The sequence below is a fragment of the Corapipo altera genome, unplaced genomic scaffold, assembly GCF_003945725.1.
Source record: "Corapipo altera isolate COAL_440 unplaced genomic scaffold, ASM394572v1 200, whole genome shotgun sequence".
Lineage (NCBI taxonomy): Eukaryota > Metazoa > Chordata > Aves > Passeriformes > Pipridae > Corapipo > Corapipo altera.
In genome coordinates this window covers 266,245-284,795 of record NW_020884992.1, presented here as the reverse complement: position 1 = coordinate 284,795, position 18,551 = coordinate 266,245, and the positions used below count along the sequence as shown (strand labels likewise).

The 18,551-nt window shown below is 47.5% G+C and overlaps 2 protein-coding genes across 5 annotated transcripts; both read right to left on the bottom strand.

Annotated features, from left to right (window-relative positions):
- Positions 1 to 1,605: 1,605 nt before the first annotated feature.
- Positions 1,606 to 7,320, bottom strand: LOC113958254 (keratin, type I cytoskeletal 10-like). Of its 4 annotated transcripts, none has more exons than XM_027666371.1 (9): positions 6,539 to 7,320; positions 5,715 to 5,797; positions 5,129 to 5,285; positions 4,344 to 4,505; positions 3,878 to 4,003; positions 3,434 to 3,660; positions 2,621 to 2,730; positions 2,351 to 2,560; positions 1,606 to 1,925 (listed from the first exon to the last, which is right to left on the bottom strand). In XM_027666371.1, the coding sequence occupies exons 1-9, from the start codon at positions 7,271 to 7,273 to the stop codon at positions 1,900 to 1,902; spliced, it is 1,836 nt and encodes a 611-aa protein (XP_027522172.1). In that variant the 5' UTR covers positions 7,274 to 7,320; the 3' UTR covers positions 1,606 to 1,899. The 4 variants fall into 4 exon arrangements, with proteins under 4 accessions (XP_027522172.1, XP_027522170.1, XP_027522171.1 ...); XM_027666369.1 differs by having other exon boundaries at positions 2,351 to 2,730; positions 6,539 to 6,852; positions 6,889 to 7,320; XM_027666370.1 differs by having other exon boundaries at positions 2,351 to 2,730; positions 6,539 to 6,852; positions 6,901 to 7,320.
- A 5,805-nt stretch (positions 7,321 to 13,125) lies between these two features.
- LOC113958255 (keratin, type I cytoskeletal 13-like) lies at positions 13,126 to 18,161 on the bottom strand. The gene is given in 10 exon segments (XM_027666372.1): positions 13,126 to 13,416; positions 14,217 to 14,318; positions 14,771 to 15,045; positions 15,326 to 15,564; positions 15,770 to 15,895; positions 16,255 to 16,416; positions 16,688 to 16,844; positions 17,377 to 17,459; positions 17,549 to 18,091; positions 18,093 to 18,161. Coding segments are annotated over 10 exon segments (1,782 nt in total). The 3' UTR covers positions 13,126 to 13,390.
- Between the last annotated feature and the right edge of the window lie 390 nt (positions 18,162 to 18,551).

Sequence of the window (18,551 nt, the reverse complement as noted above, 5' to 3'; positions counted from 1 at the left end):
GTGCACAGCGAGAGACAGGGAAGGCAAGTGCAGTGGGGCGTCCTCGCCGGTGGCTCTTTATACCTGGCTGGGTGGGTGTCACCTGCCAGGCAGTCCAGCTTCCCATGGGCTTTGCCAGCCCCAGTGCTTGTGCCAAAAAATGATGTACTAAGGGAATCTAGTCTGAGGTAAGTAAAAGGCATTACCATTCAGTGCAAGTATGTCTGTGTTGATTCACATCAAGCTGCACTATAATTTTATGTGGGTGGCTCCTCGTTGGATATTTTGTTAAAAAATAGAATATCTCCCAGCTTTGTCAATCTGTCAATGGGAGCTAAAAAAGGCTGTGCCTTGTTGTCTGCCTCCTTCAGCTTTCTGTGTGGTGAAACTCAGTAGTTCAGCTTTGGTCATCCTCCTGTGATCACAATATCCAAGGGAGTCTTCATTCTTGATTTATTCCAAATATGCATTAGCTATTTAGAAATCTTCTTTAATTCCCTGAAATAAAAACTTTTAAAACTGCATTCCCACGTCTGTTATAGAAGAGAACTTCGCTCTGAATTTTTCACTCTCTCCTCACTGCTTGTATTGATGAAGGTCCTGCTGGCATTCAGCTTTCTCTGAATGTGCAGGATGGGAATCACAGTCCTTTTTCTTCTTGAAGAAAACCAGGTGACAGCCACAAAAGTAGTACTGTGTGAGGGAAAACATGCTAAATCTTTTCCTATCAAAGAGCTCCTATTTTTTTTTAAAGTGTTTTAAATGGACTTGGAGGAAATTGAGAGGAGAAATATTTGACTTTGTGTATTTTCATAACCATATTCAAATAGTCATTTCTCAGAATAAGTCCTTGAATTATATAATATGGTGAAAAAAATAATTTTTGATGAAAAGTGCCAGAGATTAGATCTGACAAAATATAATCATTACCTGAGCTTGTTACAGTGAAGGGTGTTTTGCAACCATGACAGAACATCTTGCAACACCCAGCAGAGTCAGAAACACTTGTGTACTTTTTTCCACTGCCTGTGCAATAGGGGATGTGCAGTGAACTGCTTTTTCCACCTTTGCTAATCAAGCTGCTGGGAAGCTGAGCAAAGCCTTGCATGGAAACAAACGCTCAGGTTTCCAGCTGTGTGTTAAACATCAGCTCTGCAGCTCCTACAGCTGGGCTGGGAAGGGAAGCACAAGGAGCTGGTGGGGCCTGCTGTGAACTGCCACCTCAAAATCAGGTTATCCACAGAAAGGTTCAACCTGGCAGCATTCTAGGAAGAGATTCCATATTACAGGAGAAGAAATAAGCTCCCTCCCTTCTCTGGCTGCAGTTGTGCAGTTGTGTTCACCCTTAACTCTGTTATCCCATTCTGGGCTGATATTTGTCTGTTGGGTCTCAGCTCACGAGAGTATCTGGTACATTATTAAAAACAAAAGCACAGCCCAAGTTGCTCCAAGAAGATTCTGATCTGCCCTGACTGCTCAGAAATTGTGCTTTAACTCTAAATATCATTATCAGCTACTGGAGTGTATCATCAACCTCCCTGCCTGGAGGCATGTCTTGGCATGGCTTTGTGTTTTCTTTTTTAAGTGTTTTCACCTTACAGAGTGGAAGAAAAACCCCACACAGGATTCTGGTTGCATCAGACAGAAATGAAATTTTATTAGAGACATTTTCCTGATTCAGAACAACCCGAGTACCGGCCAGGTTGGGTCTGTGAAGCAGCAGTTGCAGTGCCAGTGACCGGGACCACGGAGCATCGCGGGCAGAAGCAGCACAGAGCATGCAGGGCAGGGGAGAGGTGGCATCTGCAACTCCCAGGAACTGCTCAGAGCATCATCCTTCCTCGGGAGCACGGGGAAAGCAGCGGATTCGGGCGTTTCTGTTTGAAGGGTCTTGCACTGGAGGATCCTTGGTGTATATTCTTAGTCAAAAGATTTTCTTCCATAGCCTGTTTGGAGGCAAAGCAAGTGTGAACGTCAGAGCTGGCACTGAACCCCTGAGCCACCAGTGTCCCCCCAGACATGAGGATTGTGTGGGAGCGACCAGAAGCATTCCAAAAGCATAAAGGAAAACTCCAGCATGGCACAAAGGCCGTGAGATTTATGAGGGTCTGCAAAGAATGAGAGGGATGAAGAAAACCAGCTGGGGTTATTAAACTACAGGGTCAGCTGATGTCACCCACAAAATGGAACAGAGATGGGCTTTGCACACAAAGAGGAAAGAATTGCTAACAACAGTGAATCTCACATTTCTCAGAGACTTTAGTTTGTCCTCAGTACTGTTTGGCTCTGGAAGAGTATGTTGGTATAAATGAGTGCATAAATGAGTCAGGGTGGGACTGAGAGGACAGTATGCCCAAACCACAGTTCTCACCTTGGCTTTCACCGCCACTCCTGCAGGACTGGGACTGGGAAGATGAAGAGTAGGAGTGGGAACTGCTGATGCCTCCCGAGGTTCTTCCTCCTCCTCCTCCTCCTCCAATGCTACTGCATCCACCTCCACTCCCTCCTCCTATTCCTCCACTTCCCCCTCCCATTCCTCCACTTCCTCCTCCCATTCCTCCACTTCCTCCTCCCATTCCTCCTCCACCACTTCCTCCTCCCATTCCTCCTCCCATTCCTCCTCCCATTCCACTGCCACCACCACCATATCCACCACTTATGCTACCACCTCCTCCTCTTCCTCCTCCAGAATAGCCACCACCTCCTATTCTACCACCTCCCATGCCTCCTCCAATTCCTCCTGAAGGGATTCTGCAAAGAGAGAGAAAGGAGGGAAAAAAAAAATTAATCAAAAGCATTTTGATCTCTGAAGGCAATCGAGGTACAGCTGCTGCCCAGGAGCTGGCACTGCTCTGGACTGTACCCCTGGTTAGAGCCCAGCACAGCACCAAGACAACTGAGGCAGTGCCAAAAAATCAGCCTCTCTTTCAATGTCAGCTTGAATTCAAGAGCTTTTGTTTTTCCCACGTTCTGCCAGGAGACTTCTTGCAATATTTGGCACTGCTGCTTTACCAGTGTATGGCTCGAAATTGGAAAGCAGAGAATGAAGCTTTAGCTGCTCTTTCAGGCGCTGCAGAAAGGAAGTTGAATCAGCCTGAACTTCCAGAGACTGTTATGAAAGTTTGGAAAACTATGGTCATTTTCTTTCCTTACGGTCTTTTCCAAAGTGACTCCTGCCTGTTCAGCTCCTGGCTACCCTGGAACCAGGGTAAAGGGAAGACTCAGTGTGGGGGTTTCCCTGCCCAGCCCCAAATCGGTAGTTCAGAATTTCTGCATTGATTTTTCCTCACATGAGTTATGTTCTGAACACAGTTAAATCCCTCAGGCCCCGGAGGCGATTGGCCAAGAGCAGCTGCATCAGCCCCATTTCAGCACCAAATCTGATCTGCAAATCCCCACTGTTTGTTTGCTGCCTGTGGCTGGTAACAGTGCTGTGCTCTCTCAGAGTACATACACAAGGTCCTGCTGCCCCTCCTCCAGCAGCACCCGGTACTGCTGGATCTCCTGTTCCAGGCGAGTCTTGATGCCCAGCAGCATCTTGTACTCCTCGTTCTGGCTCTCCATCTCGCAGCGGATGCTGGCCAGCTCCTCCTCCAAGGGGCTGATCATGCCCTGGATCTGCTGCAGCTGCATGTTATAGCGACGTTCCGTGTCCTCCAGGTTGGACTGCAAAGAGTCGACCTGCAAAGGCCAAACAAAATGCGGCGTCGGTGGGAATGTGGCGACTTTCACTTGTTTTCATGGAAAAACAGGAGATCTTCACAAACCAGAAAAAAGTGTGTCTTTGCAGATAAGTTACCCAGTATCCCATTCTCCTCAGATGGATTTACCCTGCTGGGTGTCACCCTTCTTCCCACATACACACTGTGTCACAGGTGGAGCAAGTGCCTTTCCTTACCATGCTGATCTGTGACTGCAGCTCAATCTCCAGGCTCTGATATTCACGTCTCAGCTCAGAGATCTGCTGGTTGCTTGATTGTATCTCCTGGCCACTTGAGTGGACTTGTTGATTGACTTCTTCCATCTGAAAAACGCACATACAAAATTGAGGCATTTTTGATAACAAGAAGACATTGTATGGTTATCACAAAAGCACTGAGAAAGCAATTAATAAGAATAAAGACGCAATGCAGACTCTTTGCTTCCCACAAGCCACTGTGCCAACACCCTGTGTAATTCTCCTGCCTGCTGGAAGGCGGAGGCTCCATGTGCTTTACCACATAACCTGATACTCCAGGACTGACCTGCTACAGGAAACTGCTTAAAGTCATTTAATGTCCCTTAAATAACACTTTTTGCCTGCTGGATGTAGAGAGGTCCAGTGCTCTGTGAACAATTCAATATTCAAACCTCCCATGCTTTACCTTGGTTTCGTACCAGCTCTCCACCTCCTTGCGGTTGTTCTCAATGAGCCTCTCGTACTCGCAGCGCATTTCATTCAGCTTCTCCATCAGGTTAATACCAGGAGTAGCGTTGACCTCCACGCTCACATCCCCACCAGACTGTGTTCGCAGTCCTTTCATTTCCTGGAAAAAAACCACAGGACCCCACGAGGTTCTCAAAGGGTGAAGGTTAAGGAGAAATGGTGTCGTTTCAAATAAGGGGAAGGAGAGGGACATGGATCCTCACACAGCCCGTGGCTCCTGCAAAGGGGGCCTGTCTGCCCTTGCCATGGAACAGTTCAGCCATTCCTCAGGCTCCAGTGCTCACAGCCAGGCACTGTGACACTTCACAGTGACCCTGAAGTGTCCTCCAGAGGGTCATAAGGAATTCTGTTTAGGGTGCTCTTTGTGGGAATCTTTTCTCCTCCGTGGGAAATCTCACTGCAGAGAGTATAAATGCTTTCTTTTGACTCCTCAGTATATTCTATCCAGTTTTACTTCCATGACTTCAGCAACCAGATTTTACTTTGTACTGAAAGTCACTCATTCCTCAGTTCTCATTTTGCCAAGCGCTGAGACTCATGTGTCTCATTACATCAGCTGTGGGCAACTGTGGACACTACACACTCCTCAGAATCAAAGCCAGGTTGTGTCAAGTTGGATGATCAAAGCCAGTGGCCAAAACCTGGTTACTGCTGGTGGAAAAATCCACGTGAAGTTCTCTGAGTGTTGTGTTGTCGGTGGTTATTAAGTGTGGAGAAACTTACCTCTTCATGGTTCTGCCTCAGGAAGATCAGTTCCTCTTTTAGGGATTCAAACTGTGACTCCAAGTCAGATCTGGCTAGAGTCAGCTGATCCAAAAATGGGCGTAATCCATTGATATCACTTGCCACACTCTGGTGGAGACTGTACTCAGTCTCATACCTGAACAACAGACAAGACAGAGAGTAAAGGTGCTGCCAGACCTCTTTGTTTGGTACCTCCAGTATGGGCAGTTCCCATCCTACATCTCTGGTCTCTAATCCCATTAGTCAGTCCTTAAAAGAAAGGACATAATTCTCTTTCTGTCTCAGATAGGTTTGTTTGATTTCAGTGAAATTTATTCCATGAGGATTATACTTAAAATCAACATGCAAGAATGGAGAAACTTAGATTGGAGTCCTTCAAGAACCTGTCTGGATAAAACCAATAGTGAAAACCCAAAGCAATCCTTCTCAGAATGCTTTTCCCAACAATTCTATATTCTGACATCGGAGCCAAGAGGCTCCAGCCTCTACAGAGATTAATTGGCAATGGGAACCCATGGGGGTAAAAGGAGGCAGGATGGAATGAGCCAGAAAGGGAACCACTCACTTCATTCTGAAGTCATCCACAGTCATTCTGGTGTTGTCCATGTCAAGAAGCATCCTGTTCAGGTCCACATTTGCACCAACAATCTGAAAGGGAGAGGGCAGGTGTTATTCCATAGTTGTCTTTTCAGCCTGACACACACACAGAAGGAACTCCTGTGCACAAACACCTTGCAGAACGGCTTTGTGGTGATGTCAGACCTGACTAGTGCTGCAGGAGCTACTGAGAGAGTTTATTGCTTCCAGATAAAAGAAAGTGCCTTTACTGTCAATTTTGGTTTACAAATATGCATTAAAATTACCTTTTAAGAAAGAATAACTAAATAAACTCCTCATATTCGAAACCAGTGGGAAAGCAAAATTGCCATTGCTTTTGGCAACAGCCATGTTCACGCAGGAGATATGGGACTGCTCATTGGCTGAGGGCTGGAATGGGGCTAACTGCACCTGCTGCTCGTCCTGTGTATTCACAAAAATATCCAGTGACTATGGCAGCAGTAGCACAAGCCAAGCAATGATTACATCTGCTGTTCCCGAGGGTGAGAAACAAGCAAGCAGCAGCCCAGTGGGGAAGGGAGCACGAGACAGGCCCCGTGATGGGGACACTGGTGCTGATCTGCCACTGCCCCCAGCGATGCCACCTGCACCAAATACACCTGTGCCACAACACACACAGGAAAACTGGCAGCCAGGCTTGGTCCCCACACAGCTCTGCTTCCTGGCCAAAGCACAGGAGGGGGAATATCACCCCAAACAGGGACCTTCTGCTGCAGGAGCAAGTGCCATTCCAATAAGAACCCGTTCAGAGTTAGTCAAACTACATCATACCTGGTTTTGCAGCTCTTCGATTGTCCTGTAATATTGGCTGTAGTCCCTGCCCTGAGAGGGACCTTGACTTTGGTACCACTCCCTGATCAGCCGCTCCAGCTGAGCATTTTCTTCCTCCAAGCGTCGCACTTTATCCATGTAAGAAGCCAGGCGATCGTTGAGGTTCTGCATGGTCAGCTTCTCATTTGTGGAGAGCAATCCAGAGTCCTCCCCGAACCCCATCCCACCAAAACCTCCTCCACCATAGCTGCCACCACCACCGAAGCCCCCGCTGCCCCCGAAGCCACTGAATCCACCTCCACTATACCCACCACCTCCGCTGTATCCACCACCTCCACTGTACCCACCACCTCCATAACAACCTCCCATTCCCCCAAATCCGCCCCCTCCTGACCCAAATCCTCCTCCAATGCTTCCACAGCTCATTCCTCCTCCGTACCCGCCACCGCTTATCCTGCCACTGTAGCTGCTGCGGCTGATCCTCCCGCAGCTGCCGCTGCTGAAGCCCCCTCCATAGCTGCTCCTGGAGCCTCCTCCTCCAAAGCTTCTCCCAGAAAAGCCCCCGCCGCCTCCAGAGGAGGTGTATTTTCTAGTGGACACTGAGGAGTATCCACCAGACCTGCTCCCTCCACCGCCTCCACCACTGCATCTTCCACCACCACCGCCACCACCACCTCCTCCCCCTCCACTGCTAATTCTAATGGTGCTGCTCGAGGACTTGGTGCCACAGCTCATGGCGACAGCAGGCGAGAGTCAAACCACAACCCAAATTTAGCTGCACAGCCCGATAAGCCTCAGGACTGCAAACCTTCATACCCAGCTCTCCGTATTTATACGTTTGACACTGGGTGTCACCATCAGGGTGTTTCCTTCTCCCAGGGCATTTACCAAATTTCTTGTTTGTGCCAAGAATTATTTGCTGAACAGTATTTTTGTGCAGCCATCTCAGGCAATCCAGCCCACGGCTGGGCTTCTGGGGCTTGGGTGAGGTTTAACATCTCACTTCTTTTGGGTGACATCCTTTTCATTTAGCTTTTCCTGGAACAGGTGCTTTCTTCGCTAAGATTTTGTAGCTGCTATCACCAAAGACTGTTGTTTGTTCTCTTTTGCTCTTTCCTGTGTTGTGTATTTCAGATTTTCTACACACCTTATATTCCTTTTCTCACCATATGGGGTAGTGCAAGAGTTTTATTAATAGGACTGTGTGACTTGTCTCTAGAGATTGTCCAACTCGTGTGTCCCTGCCAGCACTTAAAGAACATATTTAGTGATATGAGCAGGCTATTTCAAGCAATGCAGAGGGATTCTTATTTAAAAATCAAACTGCCTCCTTTGTGAAGAAAGCACCAGGACAGCACACAGAGAGCCAAGTCTTAGAACTCAAATGGAAAAAAAAAAATACTGGACTTTTTTCACTAAGAAGCTGCTGATCTAAAATAGGGGGAAGATCAAGGATACTTTAAATGTACTACAAAGTCAATTGTAGCCCAATTAGAAGCTGTATTATTGCAGACAGTTACCTGAAAACTACTGTGTGGGAAGACTTTTTATCGTTTAATATAAAGCAGCTCATGCTCTCTATTGTCAATGTGTCATATACTACAGGTGATAAAGTACATCTGTATTACTGCTCTTAAAGCAGAAATCCTTGAGACTCTAAAATAAAATCCTGAGAGAAAAGGCAATTTAAATCAGACTGTTGAGACCACAAAAGAAATGACCCCACACTTCAGTGTCGTCCTGATCCCAGAAGTTGACCCAGTGAAGGGTTTCCATCCTGCCTTGGGAGGTTGGATGCTAAGCCAGTGTCTGAAGGCAGATGTGCAAACAGCAAACCACCAGCCCTTGTATCTTGCTGTAGATGGACCCAAACTGTCCCAGAGAGCTCAGGGGAAGGGGCACAGTTTCCCAGTGACAGTTCTGTTCTGTGTGACTGAAATGTCTCCATCAGCTCCCTCCTCCCCACGGGGTCATGGAGTCTCTAACGACTGGAGGCAGTTACAGGGTGTAGCAATTTCTCCCCTGAACCTCAGGTGCAGGAGCAGAGGCAACACCTGAGGAACTGCCATTTGTGCTCTGCTGTCCTGCTCCCAGCATCTCCAGGAGCTCTTGGAGATGGGAATGCAGTGCAGGCCTTGCTTTTCAAAGGCTGCCTTGGTGGGAAGTTGTAGATTCAGGATTATTTACCATTTTCTAACCTCATCCCTCCTCCTGGCCTTTGCTCCGTGCCTGCGCCGGCGTTGCTCTGTTGCTGCTTAGGCAATCGCTTTCAAAAGCTCCCAGATTTTATCTTGCTATTTGATCTCTCTGTGGCTCAAAGGTGATGAAAGATTCCGAGCAGGTTGGTGATGTGATAATTTCTCCTGAGTCTCAGCTGGAGGCTGGTCCTGACACCCCAGCAGCATAAACAGTTTCTGCTTCTGCACGGTCTGTTATTGGTGCAGAGAGATGGACTTTGCTGGGGGCAAAATGCTTTTTTCATTTCAGTGCTTTTTTGTCTCTGGGTCTGGGGAATGTCACCTTGCCAGTGGGGCCCTTTGTCACAAACTCTGCCGTGGTGAGTAAAATGGATTGTCACGTTCAAATTCCCATCAGAGACTCCGGGAATATTCCTTAAAAATACTTTTTGTAGCCAAGCTAGAACAATCTGTGGGTTTGTAGGTGATAGTAAGCAAAGTAATTCCTGTAGTTATTAAAACAAAAGTAAAAGAATTGCCAAAAGAGTCTCTTACTCTGTTTCTGTATTTTCTGAAAACACACATTGTTTCCTATTCAGGGTCTTTTTCCATATGTACCTGTTCACAAAAGGGATTTGTCCATACTGGAAAATGGACACTTCTTATTGCAGGATTAAGAAAAAAATTTTAAAAATCAAAGCAATGAGAGAAAAAGAAGTCAAAGCATTGAGGGTGGAGAACTTCCACTAACCTCAACATTTCATTGTAGTTCTGTGTTGTTACCACTATTTATGTATAAAGGAGGATCACAAATCACAGATTTTGCCTTTAGATCTTTGGTAGCTCATAAGTCACGTGCTCACAGGATGTTCCTGTTTTGTCTTCAGCATTGCTATGATTTAATTTTTGTTACTAATTTCACCTTGGAGGTTTTATAGAAACCCTGCTGGCTGTGAGGCTGGGCCATATCCCAAAATATTCCTGCAGCTCAGAGTTGCCCTTGGGATGTTTGGTTTCTGTCAGTCACTGTGTATCTGTCTGGAGTCTGACACTGAAGTGCCTGAAAAATACAGGTGAACTCGAGTACTTCATGCTCCCTCCGGTAAAGTTGCACACACTGAATTCCCTCCTGACTTATTTTAACTAATTGATTATTAAATATTTAACTGTGCAAATGTTTACAAATAAGAGAAGATCTATTCTGTGGGCAGGATGCATTTTTCATTTCTGAGCTCATTTAAAGAGCCTTCAAAGGTTCTTGTTCTCTGATGCTTTCCTCTAATGTGTTATAGGATTATGTGAATTTATGGAGTTATTACCTAACGGGAACTGGCAGTTTTAGGTCCTTCTCTGGTCTCTTTCCTATACATGATGCACAGTTGAATCATTAATGTTTCTGTGTAGATATAGCATCCATATGTTATATAACACTCCTGTTTCCCAGTCAGAGCAGAATAAGGGCATTTATCCCCCCAGCCTGCAGCTGCTGGAATGTTCCAGCCCTGTTCAGAGCATCTCCTCAGCCCAGCACACGGCTCAGCCCAGCTGCTGTCCCTTCACTCTCTGTGGCTGTTTTCCTTTCAGTCAGGCCTGGTGACTGGTATCAAAGAAGTGACTCCCAAGCACCCTGAGAGCAGCCCCTGCTCCAAGACTGGGAGGCTTTTCCAGCAGGCTGGAGCTGCTGCATTCAAAAAGAGCTGGAGGAAATGTGTTCTCAGCTTTGTGTCTGTGCACTGGCAAACTGAAGCATTTCCCCTTAATTCACTGTCACACTGATGCCTCTTTTCACCTATTTAACCATCCCTTCCCATCACTCTTAGATATTTTTGTAAGAAGAGTGAACACTTCAAACCAATGTCTGTCTGAGATGGGTGTTACCCCTCATGGAAGTGAAGCAAAGCCAGGTGGACTCTGGGAGGGGTCGAGTTCCTTCCCCCCAGCGCAGTGACTTGGCTGTTCTCATTGTGCAGCCCTTGAACATGGCCTTGAATATGGAAGCATTTGGCAATTAAGAGGCCTGACAGTGCTCAACAAAAGAGAGATCAGCACAGTACACACAGGCAGTTTGGAAATTACAGCTGTGCCTTCAAATGGACACATGGATTGCCAGGGAGCTCTGAAGCCAAACAGGCAGGAGTGTGTGTGTGCACACTGAGTTTTGCCTCAGGTTGCTCTGAAGGTCTTGTTCCAACACGTACCTCAATTATCTCCTCAGAGCACTAATAGGAACACCAGATAAGTATCCGAATTGCAACACTTTGTGCTCATAAAATTAAAGCTTATTATGCTGATTAATCCCTAGCGAAATGCATGCAAATAAAAAGTGCCAAGTTCTCCTCGTTCCTCAGTATCACTGCGGCCCCACTTTGAGCCTGCCCTAAGCTTTGACACCTGACACTACAATGTTTGTGTTTCTCACTCCTGCTTTGCAGTGGTTTTTCTAGCTCTGTTCTTCCATGTGAGCCTGTTCTCTCAGTGAGCAAGTGCCAGTGGTAACCCAGCTGCAGGCTTTGTAATACAAAATGGAAAAAGGAAAGAATCCTTAAACTGGCATTTTCTTCCAGGGTCTGGTAAGAAACCATCACAATTTAGAGGGCTTTTTGTCTGTAGTGAGCACTAATGCCATGACTGAGTGGGGTTTTTTGTGAGTCTATTGGTGGTTTGTATTTATTTTGTCACATACTGTAAAATGTAGCAAATAAACTTTATTATGAAGCAGATTTTCATTGTAGATGCAGACTAAAGGCAGAGATTTTAGGTAAGGAAGAATGTGGTGCAATCAATGCTGAGTAGCAAAAGTAGTAATAGTACTCTTATAATTACTTATCCTAATGGCTCAGAAATTGTGCCTTATTTAACATATCCATATAAGCCATTAAATCAGCAGCAGAGCTGCCCTGGGTATTGCCACACGCTGCATCCTCGTACGTGTTTGTGCTCAGTGCTGTTTTCTCAGCCCCTGAACTGCCCCACAGCCCTTCCCACACTCCAAACTCCACTTTCTGCTTTGCTTCCCCAAGGATCATTTCAGAGGGGTTTCTCCTGCAAGGTTATGTGCAGAGATGCCTCAGGATTAGACAACTGGCTGTAAAATATTAAAGGGAAGTTGTATCTTTGGAAAGAAGGGCAGGAGCAAGAGGGGCCGGGAGTGCTCAGAGCTGCTGTGGTGGCACAGAGCAGTGAACTCCATCCAGCACGGAGAGGCTGCTGCTCCAAGGAAATCATATCCAATCACCCCAACAGCCTCCCGGGTGTCACTGTGGGACCAGAGACCAGGTAAATCACTGTAACTCACCCTGGGACAGCCAGGAAACAGGCACTGAGCAGGAACAGTTTTGAGGTTAACCTGGCAGGCTCCAAGGGGAGGTGTGACAAGCAGGGCTCCTGGAGCACTCCTTAATTTGGGCTGTCAGTTGAGTACCCTGGACAGACAGTCTGAGAAAGAGCTGTCACCACCTGCCAGAGGTGGAAAGCGAGCAGAGCAATTGGAGGAAGCAGGTTCAGAGGACAGGGAACAAAACAGGGACAAGAGTGACGTGAGGCTGCAAGGGGTTAAAAATGAAGAGGGTGGTTTTGCAGCAGGTTGGAGTTGGGGGTATCCTGGCAAATGATCATCAACAGCCAGCAGGTCGGGGCCATCAGCACCGAGGTCTTCATGCAGATGAGCTGGTCCCTCAGGCCCCCAAACAGACACTGGTCAGGAAAAACAATTTTATTCTTCCTTTCTTCGTTCTCCAGTTCCAATCACGTGGCTGAGAGCCCGGCGAGAGGCAGCGCCGTGAATCACCGGCACGGCTCTGCCTGGGATCGGGCGCTCAGCATTCCCGTTCCCACGGTCTCCCACTCAGCCTGGGTTTCCCAACCTTCTCCCGTGGGTGATGCCTTCATCAGAGGCGAAAAACAAACCTTGTGATTGTAAAACTCAGAGAGAAAGGCTCACAGCAGCGATAGTCCTGCTTGGGTTTTGGCAGGTGAGTGGGGAAGTGCGCAGGAGGAAGGAGGTATCGTGAGCAGGAGCCATGTGAGGAACCCCCTGCGTTATTTTCAGGGGAAATTCTCCATGGAGTTCATATTTTAAACAGGTTTTCTAGGGAAGAGTCAGTTCCTTAAGCCCCCCCTCTTGTCCCAGACAGAAGGCAATAGCAGAAGTGAGTGGGTTTGTTGACTGTGAGTTTTCCCATCGCAGGGCCCACCGAGCAGTTCCCAGCAGTGTAGTCTGCAAAGCTTTGCCCAGTGAACCTTAAATGGTGAACATATCACTGCAAACTCAGGGTCCTATGGATAACCTGACACATTACTGTGTGTTGCACAGGTAGGGCTTGATATTTGTAACTGATTCCAACAAAAATCTCCACCGAAGGAACTTGAACCAGACACGGTTTTCTGGTTGCATCACAGAGAAGCAAAGATTTATTAGCATTTATTGCACAGGAACACCAATCACGGCAGAGATTAACTCAGGTAACAGTGATTCGGAACAGAAAGACAGGTGGAAGCAGCAGACAGGCCATGCAGGGAGCTCTGAGGAGCCCCTGCAGTGAGCAGTGTTGGGTAACTTGAACAAGTGCTGGCTCCTGCTCGTGGCAGAGCCGTGTTCGGCCGTGCTCGTAGAGTCTTGCTTGGTCCAAAGGCCTCACTGGGGAGGTCCTGCAGTGGAAGATGCTGCTCCTGCCAATCACTCCTCAGACCTTCTAAAACTCCCTGAGGAAAGATGGAGGGAAGCAAGAATTTCTTTGAAGAAGTGTTATCTCATTCAGCATTTTTAACCCTGTGTTACTCCCCGAGTACCCCCTGTGCAGTCTCAGTGCACCAGGGCTGTTCCCAGCCTCCCAGAAAAGTTTGAACAGTGTCAGACTTGTGTTTGTACCTGTGTGTGCAGCTTTAGCGATTAACTGCACAGACCTGCTTGTGTTCTCAGCTGTGGGAGTGCAAATCACTTTAGAGTGGCTGAGCAGTGTAAACCAAATACAGATGAACTTAGAATGTACATTTTTGTGTGTACAGACATTTACAACAAATTTTTATAAGTCAAAGACAGATGGCACATGACATGTTTTAATCTTGCCTACCAAGCATTAATACATGTAGGAGTGTTGCAGGTCAGATGGGATGTTTGATCAGAGGAGTGAATTTTCTCAGAGGAGTTTGCAAAGCCTATGTATGAATTTTTAAAAATCAAATTTTCCCAAAGAATCTTCCTCATAACACAAAATCCTTCTGAATTCTCTGCCTTTGTTGTCAGCAGCAGGAGAGTGTGTGCACTGTTCCTGCTGTCTGCACGGGTGGCTCCAGGCCCTTTGGGTGAGAGCCAACTCTCATGTCATGACTGACAGTCTGTGGTGGAAACAGCGTGTTTGGGAGACAGACTGACTGACAGAGACTGATGAAGCCTCAAAACAGGATCAAAGTGGAAGTGAACCTTTCTAAAAATGACAGTTTCCTGTTCATATTCCCCATTTTCAGGCGTTTGTCTGAGGTGCTGTGAGGACCCGGAGCCTTACCCAGTCTCATGTGTTTTATGGCTTCGGACACTTCCTCCATGGTTGCTCCTCTCCCCAGTGTTTTGTTCCCTTCCAGGCACAGCTTCATGTTTTCAGCACTTCCTGGAACCACAGCCGGGAAATCAGACACAGATCAGACCTTTCTGTCTTTTGCTGCTTGAGTCTTTTGCAGCCAATGCCTCTCACATTTTAAATGTCTGGGGTGTTCCAACTGCTGTACCCTGCTTTAACCATGCCCCCTTAACACCAGTGACATTTCTAACCACTGACTTCCCTGCTTCCCTGCATGCTTTGGATTGGGCATCGTTTTCCCTTTCCCCCCTTCCTTTCCTCTTTCCACATAACCCTTCATGCCACCCTCCCTCTTCAGTCGAGTCACTGTGCAAATGCTGCCATGCTGAGTTGTCACTGTGTAAGAACAAATGTCAGAGTGGCCTTAAAACACAACTGGGGAAAAATAGCAAAATATTTCCAGGAAGGAAGTTGTCATATCCCTTCCTGCTATTCAGAGAGGGTCATTAATGGCAGGATGTACTTCTTTATTCCATTTTTACCTGGGCTTTCACAAGAGTCACCAGGCTGAGATTGGGACGATGAAGAGCGGAAGAGGCAGGATTTGCCCCCTCCTCCTCCTCCTCCTCCACTGCCACCTCCTCCACCTGAAGTTTTACCACAGGTTCCACCTCCTGTTCTTCCTCCACTCCCTCCTCCTCCGCTTTCAGAAGAGGAAGATCTTCCATAGGATCCTCCACTTCCTCCTCCACTGCTTCCTCCTCCATGACCTCCTCCTTCTCCTGAAGATCCACCATCAGCTCCTCCCTGTGCAGGTCTGTGAGCAGGAAGGGGTGTGTTATTTCCTTCTTACCTTTCATTTTCCCAGACAGCAGCACTTCCTGCTGGTACTTAGGGGAAGAAATGACAAATCATAACACTAAATATTTTTGTGAAAATCCAGCTTTGCACCCTGCCAGCTAAGATTTATGTGAATTCTTGTGGCTGTAGTAAATATGTTGATGATTAATCAGTTGTACCAGTTCCTAACACAAATATTGCTGCTTTCCTCTTCCCCTGACTGCAGAGATGGCAAGTTAATAAATCGATGTCTGTACCTAATTCTGTATCTCAGGCCGTGCTGCCCCTTCTCCAGCAGCGCCCGGTACTGCTGGATCTCCTGCTCCAGGCGGGTCTTGATGCCCAGCAGCATCTTGTACTCCTCGTTCTGGCTCTCCATCTCGCAGCGGATGCTGGCCAGCTCCTCCTCCAAGGGGCTGATCATGCCCTGGATCTGCTGCAGCTGCATGTTATAGCGACGTTCCGTGTCCTCCAGGCTGGACTGCAAAGAGTCGACCTGCAAAGGCCAAACAAAATGCGGCGTCGGTGGGAATGCGGCAGGATCAGAGCGTTCTTGTGCCCCACATGAGGCAGATCTCACATGGTGTCAGAGGCACCCAGCATCTTCACTGACTGTTGTGCCAGCTACAGCTGCCCTCCTGTAATCCCAGCAACCCCTGGGTTCTTTGCAAATCCAAGGATCAGGAGCATTTGTTACCTACCATGCTGATCTGCGACTGCAGCTCGATCTCCAGGCTCTGATATTCACGTCTCAGCTCAGAGATCTGCCGGTTGCTTGATTCCACCTCCTGGCCACTTGAGTGGACTTGTTGACTCACTTCCTCCATCTGAAAAATTAATGTACAGAGCTGGAGTTTCTGAGTTTTATTTACAATGTCAACATGGCAGTTTATCGTGGGACCACCTGGAACAGTTTTTTGGGGCCTGCTTGGAGCCACAGCTCAGAGTGGCAGCAGCAAACAACTCAGGTGAAAACTCAAAGTTTCAGAAGGGCCACTGGTAATATGGGGCTGTTACACTTCCTTGTGTGGCTCTGCCAGAACAGTTCGAGCCCACTTGTGATTTCCTTCATTTTGGTCAAAGGGATTCTACCATTATTTCCTAATAGCAATGGATGCTGTGTCATCCCTCTACAGGGGCTGGTGTTTTCCTTTTTAACATGAACATTCCAACTGTCACCCTTTACCTTGCTTTCATACCACTTTTCAACCTCTGCACGGTTCTTCTGAATAATGGCTTCATATTCTTGTCTCATCTCATTGAGCTTTTTCAGCAGATCCTCTCCTGGAGCAGCATTCACCTTCACACTCACATCCCCACTGGACTGGGATTCCAGTTGTTTTATTTCCTGCAGAGAAAAGCCAGGCCCAGGACAATGAACACAAACAGAGCCTTTCAACAGCATATTTTTATATATATATATATATATGTATTTATATATATATATATATATAGGGGTGTTGTGTTGCAATTATTTGGCCTTGACTTTGAGTCATTGCTTGTTGAGGGGCTGAGCTCAGGGCCCCCCTGGCACAGCCTGGGCCTGCCCCTCGTTTCGTGCCGAGGTTTCCCCTGCAGCACCTCCAGTTTGTGGGGTTTTGTTGCTTTTTTGCTCTTACCTCCTCATGGTTCTTCTTGAGGTCGATCATCTCCTCCTTCAGAGACTCAAACTGCATTTCCAGGTCGGACCTGCACAGGGTCAGGCTGTCCAAGAGGGGCCTCAGGCTGTTGAGATCGGCCTCCACGTTCTGCCGGAGCCCACACTCGGCCTCGTACCTGTGCCAGGGACGGTGCAGAGAGGTCAGCCCTGCTCTTCCCATCCCAGTTCTCCTACTGACATTGTTTATGGAGAAGTTCACCTGTTCCAGTATCAGTGTCTGCTTTTGTGTCTGTACTTCAGAGCGTGTAGCATTTCTCAACCAGCAGAATTAGGAAATCATCAGCCAGTACTTACCATTTAACATTAATATCACTTAATAACATTATTATTCTTTATACTTAATACTTTTTAAATTTAATATTAATATTGAACTTTAATATTCTATTCTGTGGTATCTTTCATCATCTCTTTGACCTGCAACTTTGTTCAAGTTCCATCCATCTGGTTCAGAGACTGCATTCCCACCATAGATCATTCTAGAAATATTGAAAATTTTGAAGTTTCACAAATTATTTCAGTTGTGCTGCCATAGAACCAGGAGGAACCCAAGTCCCTGTGGATTGATATTTGCTTATGGAATTAATTTACGAAGTTCAGGAAAGCAGGAGGAAGGACATCAGTGGCTGGAAAAGAGGAATATATATTTACTTTACTCTAAAGTCTTCTGCAGTCATCCTCGTGTTATCCAGGTCCAAAAGTACCTTGTGGGTGTCCACAGCTGCATTCACGATCTAGAAGAGAAACAACATGCTGGGCAAACATTCCCTGAGAACCTCTCAGCCTGTCAGTGCTTCAGCTCCTCTGGCAAAGAGCATCCTACCTGGCTTTGAAGTTCTTCAATTTGTCCATAATAGTGGCTGTAGTCCTTTGGGCCAGAAGGACCTTGCTTCTGGTACCACTCCCTGATTAATTGTTCCAGCTGAGCATTCTCCGTTTCCAGGTTCCTGACCGTCTCCATGTAGGAAGCCAGGCGCTCGTTGAGGCTCTGCATGGTCAGCTTCTCGTCGTAGGAGAGAATTCCCACGTTCCCTCCATGAAAGCCAAAGCTGCCACCGCTGAAACCAGCACCACCTCCACCAAAGCCTCCTCCACAAGCAGCACCAAACCCGCTCCCCCCTGACCTGAAGCCCGTTCCCATTCCCGCTCCACAATATCCCATCCCTCCTCCACAGCTGCGGCTGCTCATCCCTCCTCCATAGCTGCTGTGCCTGATACTCCCATACCCACCAGCTGCCCCACCACAGCTGCTCCGGGAGCTTCCTCCGCCACAACTGCTGCCAGAAAACCTGCCACCGCCGCTGCTCCTGGAGGAGATCCTCCTCGAGGAGGCCGAGGAATGCGAGCTGCCCCCTCCTCCCCCCCCCACTGCTGGCACCGCCACCGCTGCTCCCTCGCAGGCAGCTCTTCAGGGGCTGCTTCGAGCCACAGCTCATCCTGGCAGCAGCAAAGAACTCGGGTGAAAACTCAAAGCTGGTCTTACAGTTGTCCTGGAATCATAGCTCCAAATTCCAGCCGGCCTCCTCTGCATTTATAGCCGAGACAGAGGGTGTCGCCGTGGAAGGGAGTACCCGCTTTCCATGTGCATTTGCAAGCCCTAATTTGCCAAAGGGAGATGCTTGGCAGTGTCAGGAAGCTTAACCCTTCCTCTAAGTGTTTGTGACCATTTGTTTATTCATACAAAACATGTAATTTCTGTTGGGTGGCTCTGAGTGGGGGAGATCTTTGCTGAGATCTAGTGCACTGACTTACAGTCATCCCAAAGAAACTCATCCCACTCACCTTGTCCTGGTCACATCCCTCTCAACACAACAACACTCTGCCAC

Bases quoted from the DNA above. Each gene is read 5' to 3' on its own strand.
- LOC113958254 (XM_027666368.1), bottom strand. From the start codon at position 7,273: ATGAGCTGTGGCACCAAGTCCTCGAGCAGCACCATTAGAATTAGCAGT. The intron at 4,004-4,343 runs GTAAAGCATGGG...TGCGTTTTTCAG, and splicing joins AGAGCTGGTACGAAACCAAG to ATGGAAGAAGTCAATCAACA. The intron at 2,731-3,433 runs GTATGTACTCTG...CTCTCTTTGCAG, and splicing joins GAGGGGCAGCAGGACCTTGT to AATCCCTTCAGGAGGAATTG.